General features: G+C 40.5%; 1 protein-coding gene across 26 annotated transcripts in view; it reads right to left on the bottom strand.

Annotated features, from left to right (window-relative positions):
• Positions 1–7,429: 7,429 nt before the first annotated feature.
• Positions 7,430–25,223, bottom strand: part of LOC109429301 (C-terminal-binding protein) — a 377,738-nt gene continuing 359,944 nt past the window's right edge. For 16 of the 26 annotated variants that reach the window (XM_062846798.1, XM_062846793.1, XM_062846802.1 and 13 more), the window contains 2 exons: positions 24,333–24,529; positions 7,430–10,652 (listed from right to left, as the gene is read on the bottom strand). In XM_062846798.1, coding sequence (XP_062702782.1) covers positions 10,587–10,652; positions 24,333–24,529 — 263 coding nt within the window. In that variant the 3' untranslated portion in view covers positions 7,430–10,586. Of the gene's footprint in view, positions 10,653–21,577; positions 21,774–24,332; positions 24,530–25,223 lie in introns of all 26 variants that reach the window. The other 10 variants (XM_062846808.1, XM_029860593.2, XM_062846810.1 and 7 more) reach the window with 8 other exon arrangements.

The raw sequence follows: 25,223 nt of genomic DNA, 5'->3' as shown, positions 1-25,223 counted from the left end.
AGATCCTCCAGCTCTATGCTCAAAAGTTCAGGGTCAAGTAGAAACTTTTTCAATACATCTTTTACCGTACGAACTAATCTCTCCTCCTGGCCATTACTAGCAGGGTTGTATGGAGGACTATTTAGGACCCGTATTCCTTGCCTCTCAAGAAAGTTTTTAAATTCATGAGAATTGAATGGAGGACTGGATACAAAAATATCTGGAAACCCAAGTCTAGCAAAATATGCCAAACATGTTTTTACAACTTTTGAACACGATATATCATTTTTAATGAACTCATTTTTCACCTTTTCCAAAAAACTGCTTGTCAAAAACTTGGATTTTCTTACTCTGCCAACAAAATGCAGAACTACTTCATCAAATGCACCATAAGCTACTACGATTTGTTGTCTTGGATTGAACAATTCAAGGAAATTGTTTCCAAAAGGTAAACTATCTGATTTGTTATAACTACTATTCCAAAAAGCAATAAATTCGTTCTTCAACAAACTATACAACCAATATAGTTTGCAAGACAAAACTGGATTGTATCTGTTATAGTAATACAAGGGAATTTCCCACTGCAACAAACCTCCTACAGGTATTTCAACCAAATTACAAACACTTTCGTTTCCTCCCAATTTGCCTTAATATTTGCTTTAGACAAGCTATCTAAAACAATAAAATGGTTTCGCCTGTAGTCTGCACTTTTTTGCATAGGAATTTCAAAACTCTGACAATCTGGACTATCAAAACATTTAGTTACTTTGTCCCTCAACCTGTAGGAAATGTCATAAAATTTCTTAAAAATTTGTTTGTCTGTTTTTAAAACCAACTCGGCTTCATAAACTTCAATGGGAGTTGCGAGATCTTCAATGAAAACATCAGAAAATTTGTTCCCAACATAATTCATCACGTCTTTGTTCTTACTGTCAGTTAAACTGTTAACCATTACTTGTCTGTCAAAATAACATCTCCAATCTGGGAAGAAAACATCTAACCAGGTTCTCCCTAATAAAGGTACAAACTCATAATCACAATCTAAAACTATAAGTTTCAATTTTGCCTTTATATTCCAAAACTCAACCGAAACAACAACTTCCCCAGCAATTTTTAATCTGGAACCGTTTACCACTATTAAATTATTTAAACTTTTCTCAATGGGAACATCAAATTTAGCCAAATATAGCTTCTTCCCAATGACGGAAACAGCGGAGCCACTATCAATCTCCATTTGCAAATTGACACTCTGAATAGTTAGTTCTAGTAAACATGGATGGCTTATATTGTTAACAGACAAAACATGCATGCATTGTAATTCACCTTTATCGGAATCATCACTCTTTGCGTCCCAGGAAATACGATTCATCATATTGGACAAGGTACTTGTCTCAGGCTCCTCCATATCCACGTGGTTGATCGGGACTTTCTTATACTGTTTCAACTTATAACACTTCCTTCGGACGTGTCCAACTACCCCACAATAGTTGCACACCCTTTGATCGAAGACCAGCTGCCTACCGCTTCTGCTATCCGCTCGCTGATTGCTTGCATACTGGTATCTGTTCCGATGTTCTTGGAATCGCACTTGCCTGGACTGTCTGGATTGTGAAGTATGGTTCCTACGATCGTTGTAATTTGCGCTAGGCTGACTAACTCGTACAGGAGAAACGGACGGAGGATTGAAACCTAGTCGACTTTTGACTGGTCCTCGGTTTTGAGCTAACTGTTTTACACGCTGCAAAAGAGCTCCTCGCCCACCAACAATGGAAGCAATTTGCCCTAAAGAACCGTCCTGTGTCAATGCTTTTGCATTGGAAGTAGCCATTTCCCATGTTGTCGCCATCTTCTCAACCTGAGCCAAGTTAAGTTTTTCGCTATCCTCAGCCAATAGCTTCTGTTTTAAATTGTCATCCGACAAACCAATCAAAATGCGATCTACTATGCGGTCCTGCTTGTCGTTCTTAAAATTGCAGTATTCTGCTTGGAGTTTTAGCGAGAAAACAAAATCACTGGCTGTCTCACCAGGTTGTTGAACCCTGGAGCCAAATTTGTAACGTTGGATCAACGCGGAATCCGTTTTATCCAGTTTTTGTTTCAGCTTTTCGATCAATTCATCAAAAGATGCTGCGTCGAGTAACTCATCACTAAGGTACAAGCTCTGAGCTACCTCGAACAAAAAATCTCCTCCAAGTAAGAACATTTGATCCTTTCTGTCCGCTTCTTCTACTTTATTCACGCGAAAATGGTATCCTAGTCGCTTGAACCATGACGCAAACGATTGTCCTTTGCGGTACGGATCGATATTCGGAGCAACACGAGACATTGTTTCTATAATTTTTATAATCAATTTAAAAAAAATCAGTATTTAACTTAATATTTAGATATTTAACTTAAAACAACATCGAATTAAAATCAGGATATTAACGTAAAAAATTTGCACAAAATAAATCGATTAAAAAAATCTTTTAAAACTATTCAAAATTGCAAATGGCACTTCCGCCAGTTATGCGGTAAACGGCGTATTGTTCAGTGTGAACACACAAAGCACTTTTTGATGAACAATACAATTCACTATTAAAATTAACACTTTGTGCACACAATAGAAACAATTCTGAAGCAATGAACAAAAAATAATAATAAAAGAAGGAAAATAAAACGACTTACCAAAAGCGATTCGACTTATTTCCGGTACCTGGCAACTTCACCAGAAAACTTCCGACGGACGCACGCTCCAGCAAGAGCACAGTGGTTGAAATCGCGAAAAACACGATCGTGGGCATTTTGAGTGTGATAATGTGAAAAAAATATAATGTGATGTTCTGCAAAGTTGTTACATATTTTAAGGAGCAACTTTTGATAACTTTTGATTTTTGATAAATTTACCCAAAAGTTAGATGAAAAATCTATTTTCTACAAAAGCAAAGAAAACTAAATGGTGTCTTCGGCAAAGTTATAGATAATATCATGCAGAAAAATATTGCCGAAGAGACTTTTGCTCTATCTTTTGAAATGAGCGATATATAATAAATTTAGTATAAAAACCCCTTAAAACCTTGAAAAGCCACTAAATGCTTTATATCTCTTTTGGATTAGGTTTTCGAGGCTTCCGATGTTCTGAAGACTTTTTCATTATGTTATTGTGCATCTTTTTTCTTAAGACAGTGTTGCCATATTTTCATTGTTTCTATGTGATTTTTTAATTTTCCTATAAAAAATGACTGTTTTTAATAATGAGATATCTCGAAAAGTTGCAAAAAGTTGCAAAAAATTCAAAGCATGATGAAAAGTTGAATAAAATTGCTATCTTATACAGGTCAACTGATGAGTTGCTCTCTGTCTCTTCGATGCTTAAAATCTGTTTGAAAATTGTCACTTCACACTTTTAAATGTTGAAATAAATACTTTTTCCATGTGATAATCTAAAAATTGTGCTATACAATGTTCAGCAAAGTTGTTGCATATTTTTAGAGCAAACTTTTGACAAAATTACTTTTTCAAAAAAATTGCCTTAAAGTTAGATAAAAAAATATTTTTCTTGGGAATCCGCAAATCATAATGGCGTCTTCAGGAAAGTTGTTCTAAATGGTAAATGGAAAAACTTTGTCGAAGACACCATGACTCTATCTTCAAAAATGACCATTTTAGAGCTGATTTTATGAAAAAAAAAACCCTTAAAAGTTTAGAAAAACATGAAAATTTCACTTAACTTTTTTATATTTGAATTTCTCTACATGGAATGTTTTATGAACTATTTTGTATTCAATAAATGCACAATTTTGTCGAAGACACCAAGAAGTTATCTTGAATATTTCTCTTGATAACATGCGTTTTCAAAGAAAAAAAGCACATTTTTGAACCAAAATATTTTTTTATCTAACTTTAAGGCAATTTTTTTGAAAAAGTAATTTTGTCAAAAGTTTGCTCTAAAAATATGCAACAACTTTGCTGAACATTGTATAGCACAATTTTTAGATTACAGTAAAACCTCCATGAGTCGATATTGAAGGGACCATCGACTCAAGGAAATATCGAGTAGTGGAACAAAAATCCTTTGGGAAGTTTTTTGGGGGGACCATCGTAGTAATCCAGAAATTATTTTTCAGTATGGAAAAATTTACCTCCATGAGTGGATATCGAGTCAAAGAACATCGACTCATGGAGGTTCGACTGTATCACATGGAAAAAGTATTTATTTCAACATTTAAAAGTGTGAAAGTGACAATTTTCAAACAGATTGTAAGCATCGAAGAGACAGAGAGCAACTCATCAGTTGACCTGTATAAGATAGCAATTTTATTCAACTTTTCATCATGCTTTGAATTTTTTGCAACTTTTTGCAACTTTTCGAGATATCTCATTATTAAAAACAGTCATTTTTTATAGGAAAATTAAAAAATCACATAGAAACAATGAAAATATGGCAACACTGTCTTAAGAAAAAAGATGCACAATAACATAATGAAAAAGTCTTCAGAACATCGGAAGCCTCGAAAACCTAATCCAAAAGAGATATAAAGCATTTAGTGGCTTTTCAAGGTTTTAAGGGGTTTTTTATACTAAATTTATTATATATCGCTCATTTCAAAAGATAGAGCAAAAGTCTCTTCGGCAATATTTTTCTGCATGATATTATCTATAACTTTGCCGAAGACCTAGGGGCGGGACAGCTTCTAATACCGACTCTAGTACTGCCTAATAAATATTAATGTCTTAATCTTAACCGTCCACCGCAACATTTTTTGGATAGTATGCCATGACTTTCCATGTCACAACTAACTGTCACGTAGGCGAGAAGAGGAAATAAGGTTTGCCCGTGGTTTTCTGCAGTTTCTTTCAATTGAAAATTTCTTAATTTCTGTTTATTTGTTAACAGCTGTGAAAACAATCTGAGCAGCAACTTGTATCATCGGGGATGAGGCTGTACTTAGAGGCAACAAAAGAAACGGCTTCGTCAAATTGGTCGAGGAAACACTTTTACTACTGTTTATTGTTAAGTTGGATATTCAAGGAATAGAGAAAACATTGTGTATGACGGTGCGTTTTTCATTTTTGCCAATAAAGCAGTTCAGTTTTGTTTATCCGAGGTGTTTTAAGCAAGGATATCGCGGCTGATTCCAGGCTATTCAGCCAAGCCCATCGAATATTGAATAATGAATACTTTCCGGTTGTGTGACCTACGCAAGGACCTAGGTGTTGTATTTAATCTTCAGATTGGAACGGGTATAGGCTGCATAGGCCACAAACAAACTTTTGCATAATAGGCGTACGTACCAACGCTGTCACTACCTAGATCAATTTGGCGATCATGTCCGCCAGCGGTATGTCCAGAGAACATGCATTCTCTTGATATGAGAAGCACGATCCAGAACGGCACCGAAATCGACCAATTACTTATTGCTCTATTGATATTCTATAGTGCTGATTTATTTATTCATACAATATTACTACGATACAGCACAGATGTCCGATTCATAATAGCCCATTGACACTTTTTTTCAATTTATTGTGTTGTCATTCCATATTGATGCTGTTGAATCGGCGTGGCTTACTTAGTTCAAACATGGTTGGGATCTGGGATTAATATTTCCTAATACTTCTAATACCGCTAATCAATATTAGAGCTGTCCCGCCCCTAGCCGAAGACACTATTTAGTTTTCTTTGCTTTTGTAGAAAATAGATTTTTCATCTAACTTTTGGGTAAATTTATCAAAAAACAAAAGTTATCAAAAGTTGCTCCTTAAAATATGTAACAACTTTGCAGAACATCACATTATATTATTTTCACATTATCACACTCAAAATGCCCACGATCGTGTTTTTCGCGATTTCAACCACTGTGAAGAGGAAGGAAAATCGTCCGGTAGTCCGGGCTTTTACCAACGAAAGGGCTATTCCCATTACACCGGGCCGGGACCGTGCCGGGCCCCGGCCGTGCCCCGGTCATCGATTTCTTATATGCGATTACTATGGCGTGTTTCACATCACACCGTGCCGGGGCTCGGTCGGGCCCCGGCCGGGCTGGTGAGAAGCACGCCATAGATATCGTTAGAAAGAAACCGATGACCGGGGCACGGCCGGGGCCCGGCACGGTCCCGGCCCGGTGAAGTGAGAAGACCGCTGAAATCGTCACCGCAAACGTCACGGCCAGTCAGCAACAATCAACTTCCAGACAAAACGGCCCAACAGCTGCAAAATGCCGTGCTACCGTGCCGATGGATTTCTACACTCTACCGCTTTTACGAAACGCTCTTCGCGGGTTGCAAAAAATGCCTACCGGCACCTACGAAATCCGTTGCGTCGTCGGCTTTCTCGGGAAATCAAATCCGCCGCCGCCGCGTCGAAAAGATTGGACAACACTTTCTCCGTTGCGGTCCGAAAAATGTAGATAGCTGTTGCTGCTGGTACGTTCCCCGAGTGGGACCGGCTGATGCAATCGGCTGTCGTCGGTACTATGCCGCCGCCGCTGGTTTGTCTCCACACAGCCCACTTCCAACAATGGGGAAAAACAACCACTGTCCGACTCGAAATCACACCAGAAAATTCGCGAAATTTGATCGGTTTTCACACGCGCACTATTTTACGTTAACTTTTCTCGTCGCCAACTTTTATATCCGCGAATAAGTTTAAAAGCTGAGGTGGACTCGAGGTTACCGGAGAACTGATTAGAGATTATTGAATTACCACGCTGTAGATTTCGGAGCTGTTGATGAAAGACGTCTAAGTCGCAAGGCAGTTCGAGTTGAAAAAGAGCGACAGCCGCCGGCTCATGTTTATTTAAGCGGTCTAGGTAGTAGACCGTTTGCTATAATAACTTTTTATGACGAACACACTCATTCGTTTTAACACATTTGAAGTACATATTAAATGATTCCGCTGTTAATTAGATAATAATGCTCTCAGATGTCAGAAGTTAACGAAGTTTTGGCCCGCACGAAATTAGGGCACCTCACGGTAATACCAGCGGCGTCATGGTCGCAATTTTTTCCGCAGTCAAGTTCGCAGATTGTGAACAATCCTCGGTACTCACTTAACGTAATTTATGTTTAGTCCCTTACTGTCTGAGCTGTCAGATCAGTGTAACACGCTAAATAAAATTTACACAAAAGGCAATTTACACGGAAAAAAATACACGGTTATGAATATTTATTGGGTACCGGACTGGTCACCGAAAATTTGATCGTTTTCTTTGGTACATCGAGGTCTTGAAATTAGTCTATGGTAATACTAAATAAATAAATGAAATAAATAAAATGCAATGAATAAAGGTGTTGTATTTCGACTTGTAGCTCAAAGATCGATTGAGGAAGAACTAGAAGAACATTGAATCCATGAAGTGATAGACAACAGTTACAGTTACATGCATCCACAAGATACTACTTATCTAGAAGAAGGATAAGACGAAGAAGAAGGGTGATATACCACTACCCAAGAACAAAACATCTGAAGTACTTTTTATTGTAATTTTTACCCAAGTTTCAGTTTTTATTTATATGCCTTCCTGTTTTCCATCGGTCTTCACACTCTGCTCTAACCTGTTTGCTGATGTTTGTTCACATTTAAGGGGGTATTCGGCGGCTTATCTCCATCGTGTGGATTCTTGTGATAGGCTTGGGAAGCCCTCGAAAACTGTCGCTAACATGTTTTATTGTTTTTTTTTTTTAGATTTTCCCTTTCTGTTTTGTGTACTATTCTGTAGATGCGCGCGCAACGGAATGAATGTGCTGCAGGTATGCTCTTTTTCAACATTTTTTTCTGTTATTTCTCAGTGAATTTCTTTTTTTTTTTCACTAATTGAATCTAAACGAGCTTTGTTTCATCTCATTTCGTTTATTCTCTCAATGTTTGTCCTTTCAATTTTCGTTTAACAAATGCTTCAGCACTACAATGGGGGTAATATCTAGTGCAATTTGTGTGTTTTTCAATGCTTAAGTTGTCAATTTTCTACCGGAACAGTAGGGAGGTCTTGGTTTATAGCGCACTGTTGTTCTCGGAAAGGTATCCTGTCGGTTGCTTTTTGAATGTTAAATCTCATCTTCTAGTTTGCATTTCATCTCTTAATTGGGGCATTGACTTAAGATTGTGTATGTTCAACGATCATGATGTTTGTTGTTTGCTTTCGACTTTTCTCTCTTACTAAGTTCTCTTACATTCTTAAAGCATACGGTTAGGGGGGTTTTTCCTGTTCTTATTATTTAGATTAAAACTTGTTTTGTCTGATCGTAGTTGTTTTCTTTCCATCTTTTTTTTCTTCTCACGTTTATTAGCTTGGTTTTACATCTACTTGTATATATCTATAGTCGTCACAATGTTTTTTTTTCTTTTCATTTCTCTTAGCTGGTTCGCGCACGGTTACTTGAGTGCGGCTGTGGTTCCTAACTCCTGACCTACGGGAAAGCGGAATCCGGACGATGGCAGGCGGGGTGAACCTGTTCGGCGAAGAGGAAAAGAACCTCGGCTTTAGTGGTCGATGGGAAAAATGCATTTGATGAAAATGGCTAATGAGAATCATACAAGTGTTACAATCTGCTATATTTTCAGCAAAAGTGCCCCGTTTAGCATAACGCCGCTTCATATAATGGTCGCTTGTCATATAAACCATTTGGCATATATGGCATGAGTTGATCTCTTTGAAAAGAGGAACCATTTTTTTATTGTTAACGAAAGAATGTTATGCCAAATGGCATTATGCCAAAACGGTTCGCCATACTGCTTTTAGAATTGTGTTTGGGGGATCAAATTAAATGAATGTGCATAATGAAGGAGTAGAATGAATAACGACTTCAGCCATACTATCAATTGGTATAACAACAATTTCGTTTGGCATAATGTAATTATGACATATCAACAAACATGTACTCAATTTGGGAATTTGAAACGACCGTAATATTGCATATTCTTTATACCAAATTGGACACTTCTACATCAACGTTGTGAATTACCATATTTGAAAAATATATCTCAATCTCGAGACGCATACAGAGATCAAAGTTGAAGGATTAAGAATGCTCTCGAAATATGGCACACTCAGTAGTGGAACTCTTACAGGATACCGATTGAAAGAAAACTCGGGCAGATTGGTTATTCCTATGATTTGCCACAATACGTACAGAATAGGTGTCGCCTTATGGCCGTTTGGCAAAACAAAAATCGTTTTAAGATTGCCCTTTCATCATGTTATGGCAAACGAACTTTGCCAAATGTTCATTATGCTAAACGACCATTATACTAAACGCTCAAGTAACATTTTTGTAGCCAATTAGTCTTGTAGAGGTTTTGAGAACCTTCATAAAATCTAATGCTTTTACTTTGGTTTTATGATGGTTCTAAGAACCTTCTCTAGTCTGTTTGACTAAATCATTTTACTTGAGTGGCCATACACCACCGCATAACGGTCGTTTGGCATAATGTTCATTGAGTAAAACAACGACCGTGTCGTCCTACCAAATGACCATGATGCCTAACACTCGTAATGCCAATCGGCGTTATGCCAAATGGGGTACTTTCGTTCGTACTGGTTATAGCCATCGTCACGAAAACTGTCTCTAACTCGCGCTTTCTCTCTGTCTCCCGTTCTCCCTCTCATTCCCACCACTACCCCGCGTTGGTCAATAGTAATAAGCTGTGAACCGAATTCGCACTCGCGCTCGCACGAACGACTACTGTCTTACCACCAAACACACGCGTATACCTATACAGACACTCTCATGTATTCCTGTGCTGCTGCTTTATTAGTTTTCGTTTCCTCTTCTGTGTTTTGTATATTTTTTTTCCATTCTAACTCCTACGTACATTAAAAAATAAAAGGAATTTCTGTTCTTCTACTTACACGAGAAAAAAATAAAATATAATCCAATTCATATTTATATCTTATTAAACGAGTTTTAAAACAAAAAGGAAGCAATTCATTTTTTAAATGTACCGCTACAACATAGAAGTTCGCATGTAAGTGTATGTGTGAGTCCGTTTGTTGTTAATGAAATTTGTCCTTATTTTTCGGCAGATCTCAAAGTTGAATTACAAATTTAGTGAATCATTGGAAGCGAAAATGTCTGTTGTCAATATTTCTACTGGGCTATGTGAAGTCTTTTTGAAAGTTTCTTAACGTCGTCGTTTTGTTGTTGTGGTAGTGGTGGTCTATTTCTATTTTTGTATGTATGTATTTGTGTTTGCTTGTCTACTTCTGTTAGGTATTACTATACATAGTTTTGTTTCCTTACATAAAACTATTTTGTATTACTCCTTTTTATTCACGTTCTCTCGTTTGCTTATACCTTTTTCTTCTTATGTTGCAGTAACTTCTCACATCTTACTAATAATTATTTCTCACAATTTCTTGTTTTCTTTTCTCTGCCATGTTTTATCATTCATAATTATTATCGTTTCTTCAGTGTTCTCGCCCTCAATATATATTTGTTTTCTGTAATTATCTCTCTTTGTTTACTGTTTTTAATCCCTCATCAAAGTGAGTGTGTGTGTTCGAAAAAAAAGATCTGCGTTTTCCTAACTTTGCCTGTTTGCACGCACTTGCGGTCGGATTTTTTTATCAACTTTCGTGTATCAACTAACAATAAGCCATACATTAATAATAATAGTAATAATGAAACTAATGTACTTCCGATGATTCCGGCTTAACCGAATGATGATTACTTGGATCGGGGGCACTAAGAGGCTGTCGATTTCCGAAACAGGCGCGCGTAGAGGAAAAAAATATTCATTAGTTCATGTGGGTCAAGAATGGTCCAATTGTACGTGGTGCTGGTAGCTTTTCGCTTTGCCGTAGGGAAAGGCTACCAGGCAGAAAGTGTTTTGTTACAGTGGGAAAATGGCATTTTCAATGCGAAAGAAATCAATTGTTTTTACATTCAGCAATGTATGACCGTGCGAATCGTTTCCCCGAAAAAGAAATACAACACTTTCTTATTGGAAGTGATCTCCTACTTGTTAAAAAAAAATGTTATCCGCCGTCAAGCTAAAAAGTCATAGAGAGAATATGGAGATAAGAAGTTAAGTACGAGTAGCATTTCCAACCAAACTATCTTTTTTAAGTCAAATAGATTTGAGGAGGTTATAAACACTAACGTAACACCAAAATAAAATCGCTTTGGTTTTAGGACGGATTTCAAAAGTTTTTGCAAACAAATTAGGTATCAAATTGCTGCATGGGATGAAATCCAAAGCGCAATGTTGCTATTCTTCATTAAAGTTTTTGTTGTAATGATTTCGAAAGGAATATGACTTAACGAGAACTTCATATGAAATAAAAGAACCACATTATGGAATCGACATTCCCTTGCATGAAATATGCTGAAGATCTTCGAAGATAACTCTCCACTCTTAATCCGAGTAGTCTCAATTCGAGACTTCCCTCGCCTATAGAATGCCAAAAATTGTTCCATGAATCCAACAACTAGCTAATGAAACTGTAAGTTCACCAAAGAAAGGCCAGTCTGGAAAATAAAACTTGGGACGCAAAAACCAATAGAGTCGACAATTAAAAGTTGAAAACATTAAGAAATGTGCGGAGGATACAAAAAAAAAATACTGGGAAGTTTAATAACCGCGATTCCTAAGAAATAATTAGAAGATCAAAATTTATTAAGGTTTATAACACCGCAATATAATCAAAATGCTTTTATTTTAGTTTTATGGAAGTTCTAAAATGTATTTGACTGAAAATATTGCCTGGATAGTGAAAAAATAAGGTTTTTCAATCAGAAGTTAACCGCAAGACGGGGACAGAGATGGGATTCGCTGGGGATTGTTACTAGATTTTCTGTCAGGATTTCTCCCAGAATTCGTCGCGAAATTCTTTCCGTGTTTCATCCCAAAATTTTGTATGACATTCTTCCCAGAATTCTTAAACGAGTTTTTTTCTGGATTCGTGCCTTTCCTGATTTTTCCAATATTCTCCCCGTACTTCCTGCCGGGATTCCTACATCCTTCCTTCCGATATTTCTCCAGTAGTTCCTCTAGGATGTTTTATCAGAGTGCCTTCCGTCATTTCTCGAGGGAGTCCTTCTCAGGATTTCTTCCAGGAGATTGCCCAAAGTTGGCCCCGCAATGCTCTCAGGTGTTCTTCTTCTGAACTGCTTCACAGAAGTTCTTTTGAAATTTTGGAACTCCTATGCTTGCCCCCCCCCTTAAGTTGGCGCCAATGCTCCTAGGACTACCCATGAAGCTTTTCCAGATTTTTTTTTCAATAATTTGCTTAAAGAGTTGTTAATGGGGCTTCTATTTCAAATGTTTTTCGGAGTTTTTTCTTAGACTCTTAGAATTTCTTCTAGAAATTTCTCCAGCAGACCCAAAACCGCCATAAAACAGAATAGGATTTCTTTTGGTTTTATAATGATTCTAAGAACCTCTTCTAGTCTATTTGATTGAAAAATCTTACTTGGAAATAGCCCTGGTATATTAGGAATTGAGACAATGCAAAATATCACCTAACGAGTGCTCATTAAGACTTATCAATTGTATTTTAATCGATTGCAATTGAACTGCAGAGTTGACAAAACAAGCATAGGCGCCAACTTATGACGTAGTTGAAGGGGTAAAGCTCTTCAAAATTAAGCATAATGCCACTTTTTCAGCTAAATGCACCAGTTTTCACGTGAACATGCCTAATTTAAATGAAAAGCATTGATTTTGATAATGTTTCATTGGTTTTGAGAGGCCTTGAGCCAACCCCCCACCCCAACTACGTCGCAAGTAGGCGCGTATGAAAATGAACATGATGAAACTCGTAAACGATTTTGTACACATCTGACAGTGCCACCACACGCGTGCCAGATCAGCCGAACGAATGAATGAATGAATGAATGGGTTGGATGTAGAGGCTACGATACGCACATAGTTACAATATTCGCATATACCGACACTATACCGATAAAAGTTTCCAGCCGACGATGCTTCGCGATAAGCTCATCGAAATCATCGGATGCATTGAAAACAAGAAAGGCTTAGCTGGAAGGCAACGCCTCAACGGCAACCAACAAGGCTGAGCAGCATCAAGTCTGTTCGTGTGCAATTCGTGCGTGAGGTTGGTTTGGCAAAACGAAAGATGGTGAAAACGTATCCTTTGGCGAATGCAAACTGCGTCATATCGCGCATGTTTTTATTTGAATAGCAAGCTTGCTCCCAGATTTTTTTTCCGATAATTCATCTCCTGTGAGATTCTACTAGAATTTTATCCTATAGTTCCCCGTTAATTTAAAGGATTATCGTCACATGAGGCGCTCTGAGAAAATCTCTTGGGTACCGAGATGAACCAACCGTGGGCTGAAAATCTGGTTAATAAAGATAATAATTATAAATCTCTTGGAACGATCCCGACAAGAATTCCCGAAGCAATTCTGTATCAGAGAAATTTCAAAATAAATATTCGGTAGGAATTCCGAGAATAAGTTTGGGAGTATTTCAGTCCTGAGCACCCATGGTGGTGCAGAAGCCCGACTTGGAAGATCTTCATCCTGGGCGATTGTCCACCATCGCCTTAACCTGTGGCTCTCGGCTACCTTTATTTCTTATTGGAGACTGCGCCGCTATGAGCATTAGTGAGCATTAGAGGAATCAAGTGCCGTTTTGTGCCTTCTGGGGACGGAGATGGTCAAGTGACTCCGTAGCTTGGAGGAGAGAAGCGCCCGCCCAGCGAATTTGGAGTCGTGGGTTCGATTCCTATCGGAGCATGTGATTTTTTTTTCATAACACGGCGAAACCAAAATTAACTATTGGTCTGTCTCAAGAGCAAACTTATGTGTCTCCGACAGATTTTGGCCCGCTGAATTCGAATCCTTAGATTTGCTCCAGCACGTCACAACTTTGAGCTATACCTCCATTTATAAGGTAAAATATAAGATTTTGGGCTTTTTTACTGCAAGCCGTAAAGCAATAAGCTTGAGTTTTTGAAGAGGCCAAAACGCCTTGATCAATTCAGAGCTACTATTATATCATACGTGATTTTATGTAAAATCACATATTTGACTTGTGAAACCAGAAATTCCATGTTGTTTGACGTTTCATTAATAGGCATTGGCGATTTTATTCCAATCCATTATTCGCAGTTCTCTTTCCCGGCCCACTGATTTGGCCATTTTTGGTTCTACCGTGGAATCGCTGTTGGAGTTTATTTTCTTACGAGAGTCAGAGTAGCGATCCACTCACAGCGACGGCTGAGAAATCATCAGGCGATCAGTGGTGAGTAAGTAATCGTGTGACGGAGCTTTTGAGCAGTGAGAGTGAGATACGTTTGCACTGAGAGAGCTTGTCACGGGAGACAAAGTCCCGTCAATGATGAGTGGTGAGGAAGGCTCATCTGTGGGCTGCGTCGCACTTCAAAAAAGTAAACAACTGTAGCTGCAAGTGTATAAAGTGCATCAAGTAAGTGGATTATGATGGAGTATGACGAAGCAACTCGGTAGCAGAGACCAATCATAGTAGCCTAAGATCTTTATTTGAAATAAATGTTTAGTTTATATTGAGCACTCGACACCTACGGTTGTCTTTCTTCTACCCTCCAATAGGTTATGGGCCTTTGCTCGATTGGAGTGGTTACCGTAGCAACCGATAAACAAGAGTGAAAATTTTTCTGAAACCTCAAGATTTTTTTGACCGTTTGAAGATTTCTACGCGGAATGGAGCGTTTGGGCATCGTCAAGCTCAACGGAGCGAACTATTCGACCTGGAAGACGAAGGTGGAGTTCCTGCTCATCCGGGAGGACCTTTGGCGATTCGTGACCGGAAGACGTCCGGAGCCGGGTGCAGGACCTGGAGCGGCGAATGAAGCGATGGTTGAAGCTTGGGACAGCGGTGACCAACGTGCTCGTGCGACGATTGGACTTTTGCTGGAGGACAACCAGTTGAACCTCATCAAAGGATCCAAAACGGCGAAGGAGACCTGGGAGCAGCTGAGAGGACACTATGAAAAGGCAACGCTAACCTCGAAAGTGTCCCTGCTCAAGAAGATCTGCGATAAACGATATTCCGACGGCGACGACATCGAGAGACACGTGTTCGAAATGGAGGAGCTTTTCGAACGCCTAACGGTGGCAGGCCAGGAATTGGACCAAAATCTGCAGGTTGCCATGGTACTCCGGAGCTTACCGGAATCGTTCAACACGTTGACGACGGCACTGGAGACCAGAGCGGACGACGAGCTTACGCTGGAGCTCATCAAATCCAAGTTGGTGGACGAAGTGTCGAAGCGCTGCACTGGAGCACGTGGTGAGTCAGTTCTCAAGGCGGATTTGAAGAAATCGAAGGTAACGTGCCACTTTTGCCACAAGTCCGGCCACAAGCAGAAAGACTGTCGCGCTATGGCCGAGCAACGTGCAGATCAAGCAGGTGGAAACCCGAACAAGTCTCGTGCGCAAGGTGAGAAGCGAAGTGCTCCTAGGGTGAGAGCAGCTCGTCAAGAAACCCGGAGTGAAGCGCATCCAGAATATTCGTTTGCGGCGATGGGCAACGGGCGACAAGCAGGAGCCTGGGTGATCGACTCTGGAGCAACTTCCCACATGTGTGCAAACCTGGATCAATTCGTGGATATCGATGAGAGCGTGCAGCAGGAGGTCATCCTAGCGGACGGACAGAAAGTGTCGGCCAAGGGGATCGCATCGTGCCATCTGACATTCGTTTCCCCCAAGGGTGAGCAATCCAAGGTGGGGCTCTCTGATGTGCTGTACGTGCCGAACTTCGAGTCAAATCTCATCTCGGTGAAGAAGCTAGCCGCAAAAGGAGCCACGATCGTTTTTGATGCCAGCGGTTGCCGTATCCTCAAGAATGAGAAAGTCATCGGTATGGCCACGTCAGCTGGTGGGCTGTATCACCTGGCGGTTGCACAAGAAGCATTGGCGTCAAGGGAGAGCGGGCACACATCAAGTTGCCAACACACGTGGCATCGCATCTTAGGGCACCGGGACAACGATGCGGTTCGAGAGCTGGAGTCGAAGCGATTGGCAACCGGCATCAACATTCAAGATTGTGGCTGCCGAGTCGTTTGCGAATGTTGCCTCGAAGGTAAGCTGACACGTCTTCCATTTCCGAAAATATCGAAACGTCGGTCCACCAGGGTGCTGGATCTAATCCACACGGACGTATGCGGCCCCATGCGAACATCAACGCCTGGGGGTTGCCGCTATTTTCTGACCTTGATCGACGATTTCTCCCGCTATTGCGTAGTGTACTTCCTGAAAAATAAATCAGAGGTGAGTGACTGCATCAAAGATTATGTGAGGTACGTCAAAACGCTATTTGAGAGGACGCCCAAAATCATCCGCTCGGACCAAGGCGGCGAGTTCCAAAACAACACGTTGGACAGGTTCTGCAAAGAGGAAGGAATCAAGCAGCAATTTACCGTTGCGTATACGCCCCAGCAGAACGGCGTTTCGGAGCGAAAGAATCGCTCACTCGTAGAGATGGCGCGTTGTATGATTTTGGATTCCCGTCTGCCGTTGAAGTATTGGGCCGAGGCTGTCAACACGGCCAACTATCTGCAAAACCGTTTACCCACCAAGCTGTTGCAGAAGACCCCGTTCGAAATGTGGAGTGGGGAGAAGCCGGACCTAAGTCATCTGAAGATTTTTGGATCACCGGCGTATGTGTGGATTCCCCAACAGAAGAGATCGAAGCTAGAAGCGAAATCAAGGAAGCTGCTGTTCGTCGGGTATTCCCAGCAACACAAGGCATACCGCTTCATGGACCCCGAGAACGACAAGCTGACTGTAAGCCGCGACGCTGTGTTCCTGACACCGGAGGAGGTTCGGGCAACCGAACCTCATGAGGGAAGTATCATTGATTATCCGTTCAAACCCACTGAACCTGCCAAAGTTGATGACGTCCCCGTTGTTACAGTGAACGACCACGACGAGGACAGCGGTTCCAGCGAAGAGGACTTCAGCGGTTACGAGTCAACCTACGACAATTTCGGCTTCAGCGAAGTGACTGACGACGAACATGATGAAACTCTGCAAGAGATCAGGTCGTCCGAGCGTCAGGAGGAGAATGGTGTCGACCGAGGGGTTGGCACACCACGACGTTCCAACCGTGCCAACAAAGGATTGCCGCCAAATCGTTTGCGGGACGAGGTCAATCTTGTGACGGACCGTCAGCATGAGCCGAGTTCCTATCAGGAGGCCATGAATAGTCCCGAACGCGCGCAGTGGAAACAAGCCATGGACGAGGAAATTGAATCGCACCGAGAAAATGCCACTTGGGAGATCGTTCGTCTACCGGCGGACAAGCAGGCGATTGGCAGCAAATGGATCTACAAGAAGAAGCTGGACGATAATGGCAACGTGATCCGGTACAAGGCCCGTCTGGTTGCTCAAGGGTTCAACCAGAAATACGGAACGGACTATGATGCGGTATTCGCACCAGTTGCCAAGCAAACGACGATTCGCACCGTTTTGAGTATCGCTGCACGTCGGAACCTCTTGGTACACCACGTGGATATCAAGACGGCATACCTGCATGGCGAATTATCCGAGACGATATTCATGAAGCAGCCTGCAGGTTTCGCAACCGGATCTAACAGTGAGGTCTGCCATTTGCGGAAAAGCCTGTACGGTCTGAAGCAGGCAGGAAGAGTGTGGAACGGAAAAATCAACGAGGTACTGCAAGCGCTCGGATACGTGCCATCCAAATCCGATCCATGCCTCTTCGTGCGAACCCACAACGGAAGGAAGACATTCGTTTTGCTTTACGTGGACGATATGTTAATTGTGACCCACGACGAAGACGAATACCGGAGGGTTCGTAATCATTTGCAACGAAACTTCAAGATAACGTGCCTCGGACCAGTGTCAAATTACCTGGGAATCCGGATCCAGCGAACACAAAACGGTGAGTTCCTGCTGGACCAGAGCGCGTACATCCGGAGAGTAGCGGTGAGGTTCGGACAAGACAAAGCGAGGCCATCGCATATCCCAATGGACCCCGGATACCCGAATATGCAGCAAATGGAGGAGAGCTCAATGCCCCGGAAAGAAGATTTCCAAAGCCTTGTAGGTGCTTTACTGTATATTGCGGTAAATACGAGGCCCGATATTGCGATCAGCGCGTCCATTCTAGGGCGTAAGGTGAGTCATCCCACGGAATCTGATTGGACAGAAGCCAAGCGAACTCTGCGGTATTTGTACACAACCGCGGACTTGAAGCTGAGACTGGGAGATGAAGGACCACTGGAGGCCTACGTAGACGCCGACTGGGCCGGCGATCGTGTGGACCGGAAAAGCAACACGGGATTCGTATTCCGGCTCGGCGGACCTATCAGCTGGACAGCCAGGAAGCAACAGTGTGTGACACTCTCTTCAACCGAAGCGGAGTATGTTGCCTTATCCGAAGCAAGTCGGGAGCTACTCTGGTTGCTCAAATTGATGAACGATGTAGGAGAGATTGTCGACCAGCCGATACAGGTTCGAGAGGACAATCAAAGCTGTATTGCGATGCTGCGATCGGAAGGAGAAAGTAGTCGGACAAAGCACATCGATACGCGGTACAATTTCGTGAAGGAGCTGAATAGTACCGGTGTCATGAACGTTGTGTACTGTCCCACAGAAACGATGATTGCTGACATTCTCACGAAGCCGTTAGCAAGAATCAAGCTGCAGCTATTACGGAAGAAGATTGGTCTTCAGCACTTCGAGCTTGAGGAGGAGTGATGGAGTATGACGAAGCAACTCGGTAGCAGAGACCAATCATAGTAGCCTAAGATCTTTATTTGAAATAAATGTTTAGTTTATATTGAGCACTCGACACCTACGGTTGTCTTTCTTCTACCCTCCAATAGATTACTGATTTTTTTTTCTGTTTCTACGATTTAATCATGCCTTCGTTCGGTACATAGGACCATTATGTAAAAGGTACGTTCACAGATAAACAGACGTATCACTTGGAACAAAATGCGATAAAAATAATCGTTACGCAAACAAAATCGCCCAATTCTAATTACGCTGTGGTACGCAAACCCACTGAGCAGATGGCGGTAATGAGCAAACGTCAAACAGGAGTAAAAATAATGTGAGCGCCATGAGCGAGCGATTTGCGAACTACGGATTATTTGAATAATCCGTTAAAAGGAGAAACGATGGAAAGTGAGTAGAGTGATACGTCTGTTTGTCTATGGTACGTCCTTCACAAATTACAATACATGAAATTACATCATATTCTGATTTATCGACCGTATTCTATTTATAGCTTAATTATTTTATGGCTATATCGGTATTTTTCTACTCAGAGTATAAGTTTGGCTTAAAAAGAAAAGTGTTCTATCCAATAAAATCGAAAAAGCTAATAGGAAGAACACGCCGCGATATAGGCATACTCCTATGAACGAAGTGCGAATTCCGAAAAAGCTACCGATCGGTAGAACTTGTGATGAAAACAGAACAATACATAGGCCGTCGGGTGCCTGAAACTTTTGCCAGTCTTGGTAAGGTGATATTAACTACCAACCAAGCCGATCTGTTTAAAAGCACAGGTCGTACGGCAGAAGTTTCACGCATTTGATGTATTCGTTCAATACATGGCCTACTTGCCTAATTTCACCTTCTTTAAAAATTTTCATACTTGTTCGCAACCTAGCGAATACTATCATATCTATCATTTCATTATCCACTTTGATCTCTACTCCCTTATACTCTGAGTAGAAAAAAACCGATATAGCCATAAAATGAATAAGTTATAAACATGAAATTACATTTAGGAAAATGGTACATTCCGGCAATTCTACTAAATATGATTTTTATGGACAATGTGATGCATGTAAAACAATTGATTTCATTCGCAATTTGACACCATTTTACCTCTGCAGTTGTTTAGAAAAAGTGTATGAAAGATCATTTAAAACAACATATGTAGTCTATACATCGGTACCACAAAAAAGTACTACTCCCAAGAAAAAGAGAACGCTACGGTGTTGGTAATGCATATATGTATGAATGTTTGTAAAACTAATGTATGCAACAGAATCAGAGTGTCAATGATTTCCGGTCGCGGTGATTTGTGTACTTGGAGTGGTTTGTTCAGTTCGATTGGTTAAAATCATTTGCAGCAGGTCAGCTACTCAGCTAGTTGCGTTCGGTATCTTTACCAAAATCTCGACTGCTAAGCGCTCGGAGAAGCTTTTTTACCAAGAATTTTTAAAAAGTTGTCGAATTTCGTCAAAAAGTTATCGTTTATCTGTCAAACTCTAACGAAGTTCGGTAAAAGTTACTAACTTCACCAAATTTTTTGGTAAAATACATTTCGATGAAATATTACCGAAGTCAGTGATTTTTTCTAGGGATCGGGACATTTAGTATAAAATCATTTGGCATAAAGTCGTTTGGCATAGGGTCACTTGGCATAAAGACATTTGGCATAACAGTCATGTGGTATAATGGACCTTCGGCATAATCGAAATGCACCCTTCTTTATTATGCCAAATGTCCATTGTGCCAAATGACCGTTCTGCCAGATGTCTTTTTGCCAAATGACACAGACCTGTTGAAATCGATTATCAAAGTTTCTTTTGTCGATGATGGGTATAAGTTCTTTTAGTCATAAAAACTCATACCACTTTAATGTTTATGCACACCTTTTTATTTAGGCCTATCGCTGATAGTTTAATTATTTTTTACCGAGGGCCTAGTAAAGCTTAACCCTTTCAGGACGGTTGGGTCATTTGCACCTCGCTGACGCGTTCTACAGTGGCGAGGTTGATGAAAAAAATCGTCCCGAAGGGGTTAAGCTGAATTGACAGCCTGCCTACATATTGGCAGTTTTCATAGGTTTTTTGGTTATTTAAAAAAAATATTTCCCTTAGACTGGCCAAAACCAGTGTTGGAAATACTCACTAGCAAGAGTTATACTCACATGCTACTATCTCAGTACAGAAGCATGTTACCTAAAAACGGTGAAGGACATTTAGGTACATTGTAGTTTTATCTGGGCACTTTTCTGCTATAACTCAGCCAATTTTTAACCAATTAACACAATTTTTGGAACACGGTGAGATACGTATAGTATCAAATCAATTGGTTTGGAATTGACTGAGTTATAACGAAGAGTGCCCAAAATACCGGCCACTGTCTAAGTGGCTCTCTACCCTACCAAAGTCGTGAGAGAACTGTGAGGGCGAAGTGAGTATAAGTTATACATACTAACGTCTTCTTCACGACTTTGGTATGCGTGTGTGACCTTTACTTTATTCGGCAAACTTTTAGATAGAACTGCAATGTAAAAGTCTTTCGAACACCGTTTTTTGATAGCATGCTTTTGAACTGAGATAGTAACAAGTGAGTGTAACTCTTTGCAAATGAGTAGTCCCAACACTGGCGAAAAACGTACCCTAGAGGTTCACATTGAAGCGTGGATTGCCGTTTGGTAAGCGAGTTAAATGTGCAAAGAAGAGTGAGAGAAAATAGATAGAAAGATACAAAGGGACGAGCTAGGGATTGAACCCAGGGCCAGTAAACTAAAAAGATTTAGAGCAATAGAAAAGTATTGCCAGTTTTGCACACAGTTTTTTTTTTATTTTCTCTTTTTCTCTCAAGTACCCATTTTCCGGAAAATAAACTAATAAATTCGACTAGAAAAAAAAATGACAAAAATTTGCGCACCTACCTCAGAGTTAGTTTTGCCCCGGCGGTGCCATCGGTCAACAAACACCAGGGATGAGAGATGATTCTATGGGTGTGTGTTTGTGTGTGTATGTAGGTGGTGGTGGTGGTAGGTGGGTGTAGGTGAATTGTTCATTAACGGAAATTGTGCTTGTTTTGGGCATTAAAAGCTACGGTTCCGTAATCAAGTGCATCAATATCTAAAAGCGGCGCAGCGGGCGTTTCGGTGTGGCGGCGCGGGAGAGAAAGAGAAGAGAGAAAAATAGAAGAAAAGCAATAATGAACGGCGTTAGTTTTGTTTTGTTTTTGACAAATAGGCCAGAACGGTACAAATGTTTGTGGGCATCAAACTTTAAAATGTTTAGATCAATAAATGAGAAGTCCATATCGAGGACTACAGAATTGTTATTTTGCAATAGGGGATTGGATCAGCAAATATATTGAATACCTCATTCATTTTTAGAGTGTTTCTACAGTGTTCTTGAGCCCATATAGTCACACCTATAAAAGCGTGGGTTACCAGCATCACCATGCTGACGGGTTCGATTCCCGGTCGGCCCCAGAACTTTTCGTAAAGAAAATTCCCTTAACTTACTTGGGCATTAAATACAGAGTATCTTCATGCCAACCAAACAATATACATACACTTAGAAAATGGTCATTGACAGAGGAAGCTCTCAGATCATAACCGTGGAAGTGCTAATAGAACACTAAGCTGCTTCACGCCTTTGTTCCAGTAACGTACGTACTGTTGAACTACATTTTTTACTAAGTAGAACTTAATCAAAATAATAGGGATGCCATATAGGCAACACCAACCATCAACTATCAACTATCTTCGTATCTTTTCATATGGTATCAACACAGAAGGCTGAACCAAACATTTCGTATGAACCATACCACTGCAATCCTTATTTGATTGCGTCTATCAAACCAATTGTAATATACAATCGAGTTAAATACTTTCCAACTATGTATTTGCATCCTGTGATAAATAGGAGTTTCGATCTCAACTGTAAGGTCGTCTTCAGTGTCTCGTACTTGACTCGAGTCAAGTATGGAGTCTAACTACAAGCGAGGGTGAATTGTTTATAGAATACCGAGACTTACTCTTGCACTCCGCATACCTAGGCACCGAACCGTATTTGTTGCTGGCGACTTTTTTTGTATGCGGCGAGAGCTCGATTCGGTCGCACACTCAAGCGACTAACTGCGCCGATGAAACGCAACTACGGTACACATGTCTATGAAGGCAAGCGTGTAGATATATTGTCATTTAAGCCGAATGAGAGTTGAAATTGCAAAAAAAATCATGATGCGGGCTCGGATTCTGTTTGACTTTCTATTCCGCAAAACCTGTTCTGTGGTTTAGTTGGTAAAAGCACCGATCAAGCGAATACAGAGTCGTGGATTCAAATCCCACCAGAACGCGATTTTTTTTCACAATTTCATCTCTCAATTTGCCAGTCAATTGACGTACTGTTTCTTCTAATTTTCATATTTTTGTCAAATACGTTCCGACTGATACTTGCTAGTAAAGGGCAACATAGACATGTGTACAGCGTAACGGTTACGAAATTCCACAAAGTGGTGACAAAGCTCCCCCGTGGGAGCATCTACAAACACGGAACAATTCCCTAATCGGTGCTTGACGTGGTGTTGAGATGAGACGCCGGTTCTCAAGAATTTGTTAAATTCAACTGGTTATTTTTGGAGATATGCCATGACTCTGCGTGCGATCTTAATTATGACACCACATAAATCTGCGATGTTGACAAGAACACATGCTCGAGGCATGATACGTTAGTTTTCCATTTAATTTTTACTGAAAGTAGTAAAGGCCAGGTGCTCCTCGAAAGTAAGATTCTGAACCAGAACAAAAAGAACTGAAATCTACAAAGACTGGTCCCAAACATGATTTGATTTCAGCAGGAAAATTGTATCACAAATCTCAGTTTATCTAAAATTTTGCATTGCTCGGTAGCAATGTCCAACTCACTTTTAAAATTGATATAATTCCCAGTCGAACAAACCACTCTTTCAAAATAATCTCAACCCATCCCAAGTACACAAATCACCTAGTGCGATCGATTGTCATCTTCCAGTAGTAGAGCAACAACCTCTGATAACAACAACTGCGTGCGTGTTTTTGCAACTCAAAATCTGCCATCGGAAGTTAGTTTCACATCAGCATAAAACAACTGTGAGAATGATATTGATTTTCTCGTAAATTTTTGATCAACATTTCCCGAAGGCAGAATTTGAATTGGAGTCATGTGTGTTTCGTATTGGTGGATTGGTGGTTGGTTGGTTGGTAGTAATGTGTGAGGGTGAGAAACTAAAAAAAAGTGAAACGGAAACATTACTATTTCACGTGAAAAACGAACAATAGGAGAACTAAAAGGTATTCCCCTCTGGTGCAGTAAAATAATCCTTTCACATGCATATCAAGTGTATACTGTAACAGAAAATTGACATCTAATAATCAATAGACATGCTAAATTACTAAGAAAATTAAAAACAAATGAAACTATCGAAAAAAGAAAGGTATAAAAAATAAATAGGAAAATAATAATGAAAACCAAGAGACCGTAAACTCAAAGGACAATAAAGAACCAGGAAAGGAATACATGTGTCAGAAGAAAGGAAACCAGGAAAACAATAACAGGACTAAAACACACTTTTAACAACCACACAGTTCGTTTCAAGATTCGTGTTGCTTCACTCAGTTTTCGTTTTCGTTGTTTCTGTTAACATACCGATTTGCTGACCATAGAATGTTGTATACCTTGTGGTGGTGGCGCTGTGACAGCGGAGACAGGTGGTACGGCGACTGACGGTGGCGGGGGTCCACTGGGCGGCCCGTGCGGTCCAGAACTGAGCGGTAACTCGAGCGGCGTTGTACTATGTGCTTGCTGTAATCCACCTGAATAATAATGGCCGCCATTTTTACCAGCTATAAGTTTTGTTTTGGTTTTGGTTTTAATGGTTTAAGTGCTAGGTTCAACACATTCCCATCGAAGGCAATCAACTGGGTCGGATGCTTTTTGCTTCGATGAGAGTGTTGAGGAATTGACCGCGGCGATTGTGTGACATTTGCTGGTAAAATTTTCCCCTGGAGACTATTTCCCGGAAATACAGGACACACCGATTGAATCTATTCAATTCAAGCAATAATAACAGTTATTTTACTTATTTAGATGAATGCAACAACTTTTATAATCGAGCTTTTGTTAAAATAATCAATTACCTATTGATCTGCAATCAATTTCTTACACAGAGATCCCTTGACAATATTGGTTCAACTACAACTACTTTTGTTCAAGTTTGTTTTGTTCAAAGAAACTAATAATCTATGTAAACACTCCAAATGCACTGAAGCACAGAATACACTATTTACATGCAGGGATGGGAACACTCACTTCGAAAGAGTTACATTCACTTAGTACTTTCTCAGTTCAAAAGCATGCTATCAAAAAACAGTGTATGGAGCACTTTTACCTTGTGGTTTTATCTAAAACTTTGCCGAACACATCAAGGGTCGTATATGCATACCAAAGTCGTGAGAGGGCTATGAAGACGAGTCTTCATGAGGTGAATGCAAATTACACTCACCTCGTGGAGATTTGCCTTGAACGCTCTGTCACGAC

Source organism: Aedes albopictus, chromosome 1 (genome assembly GCF_035046485.1).
Source record: "Aedes albopictus strain Foshan chromosome 1, AalbF5, whole genome shotgun sequence".
Classification (NCBI taxonomy): domain Eukaryota; kingdom Metazoa; phylum Arthropoda; class Insecta; order Diptera; family Culicidae; genus Aedes; species Aedes albopictus.
This window is presented reverse-complemented; position numbering and strand designations above follow the sequence as displayed.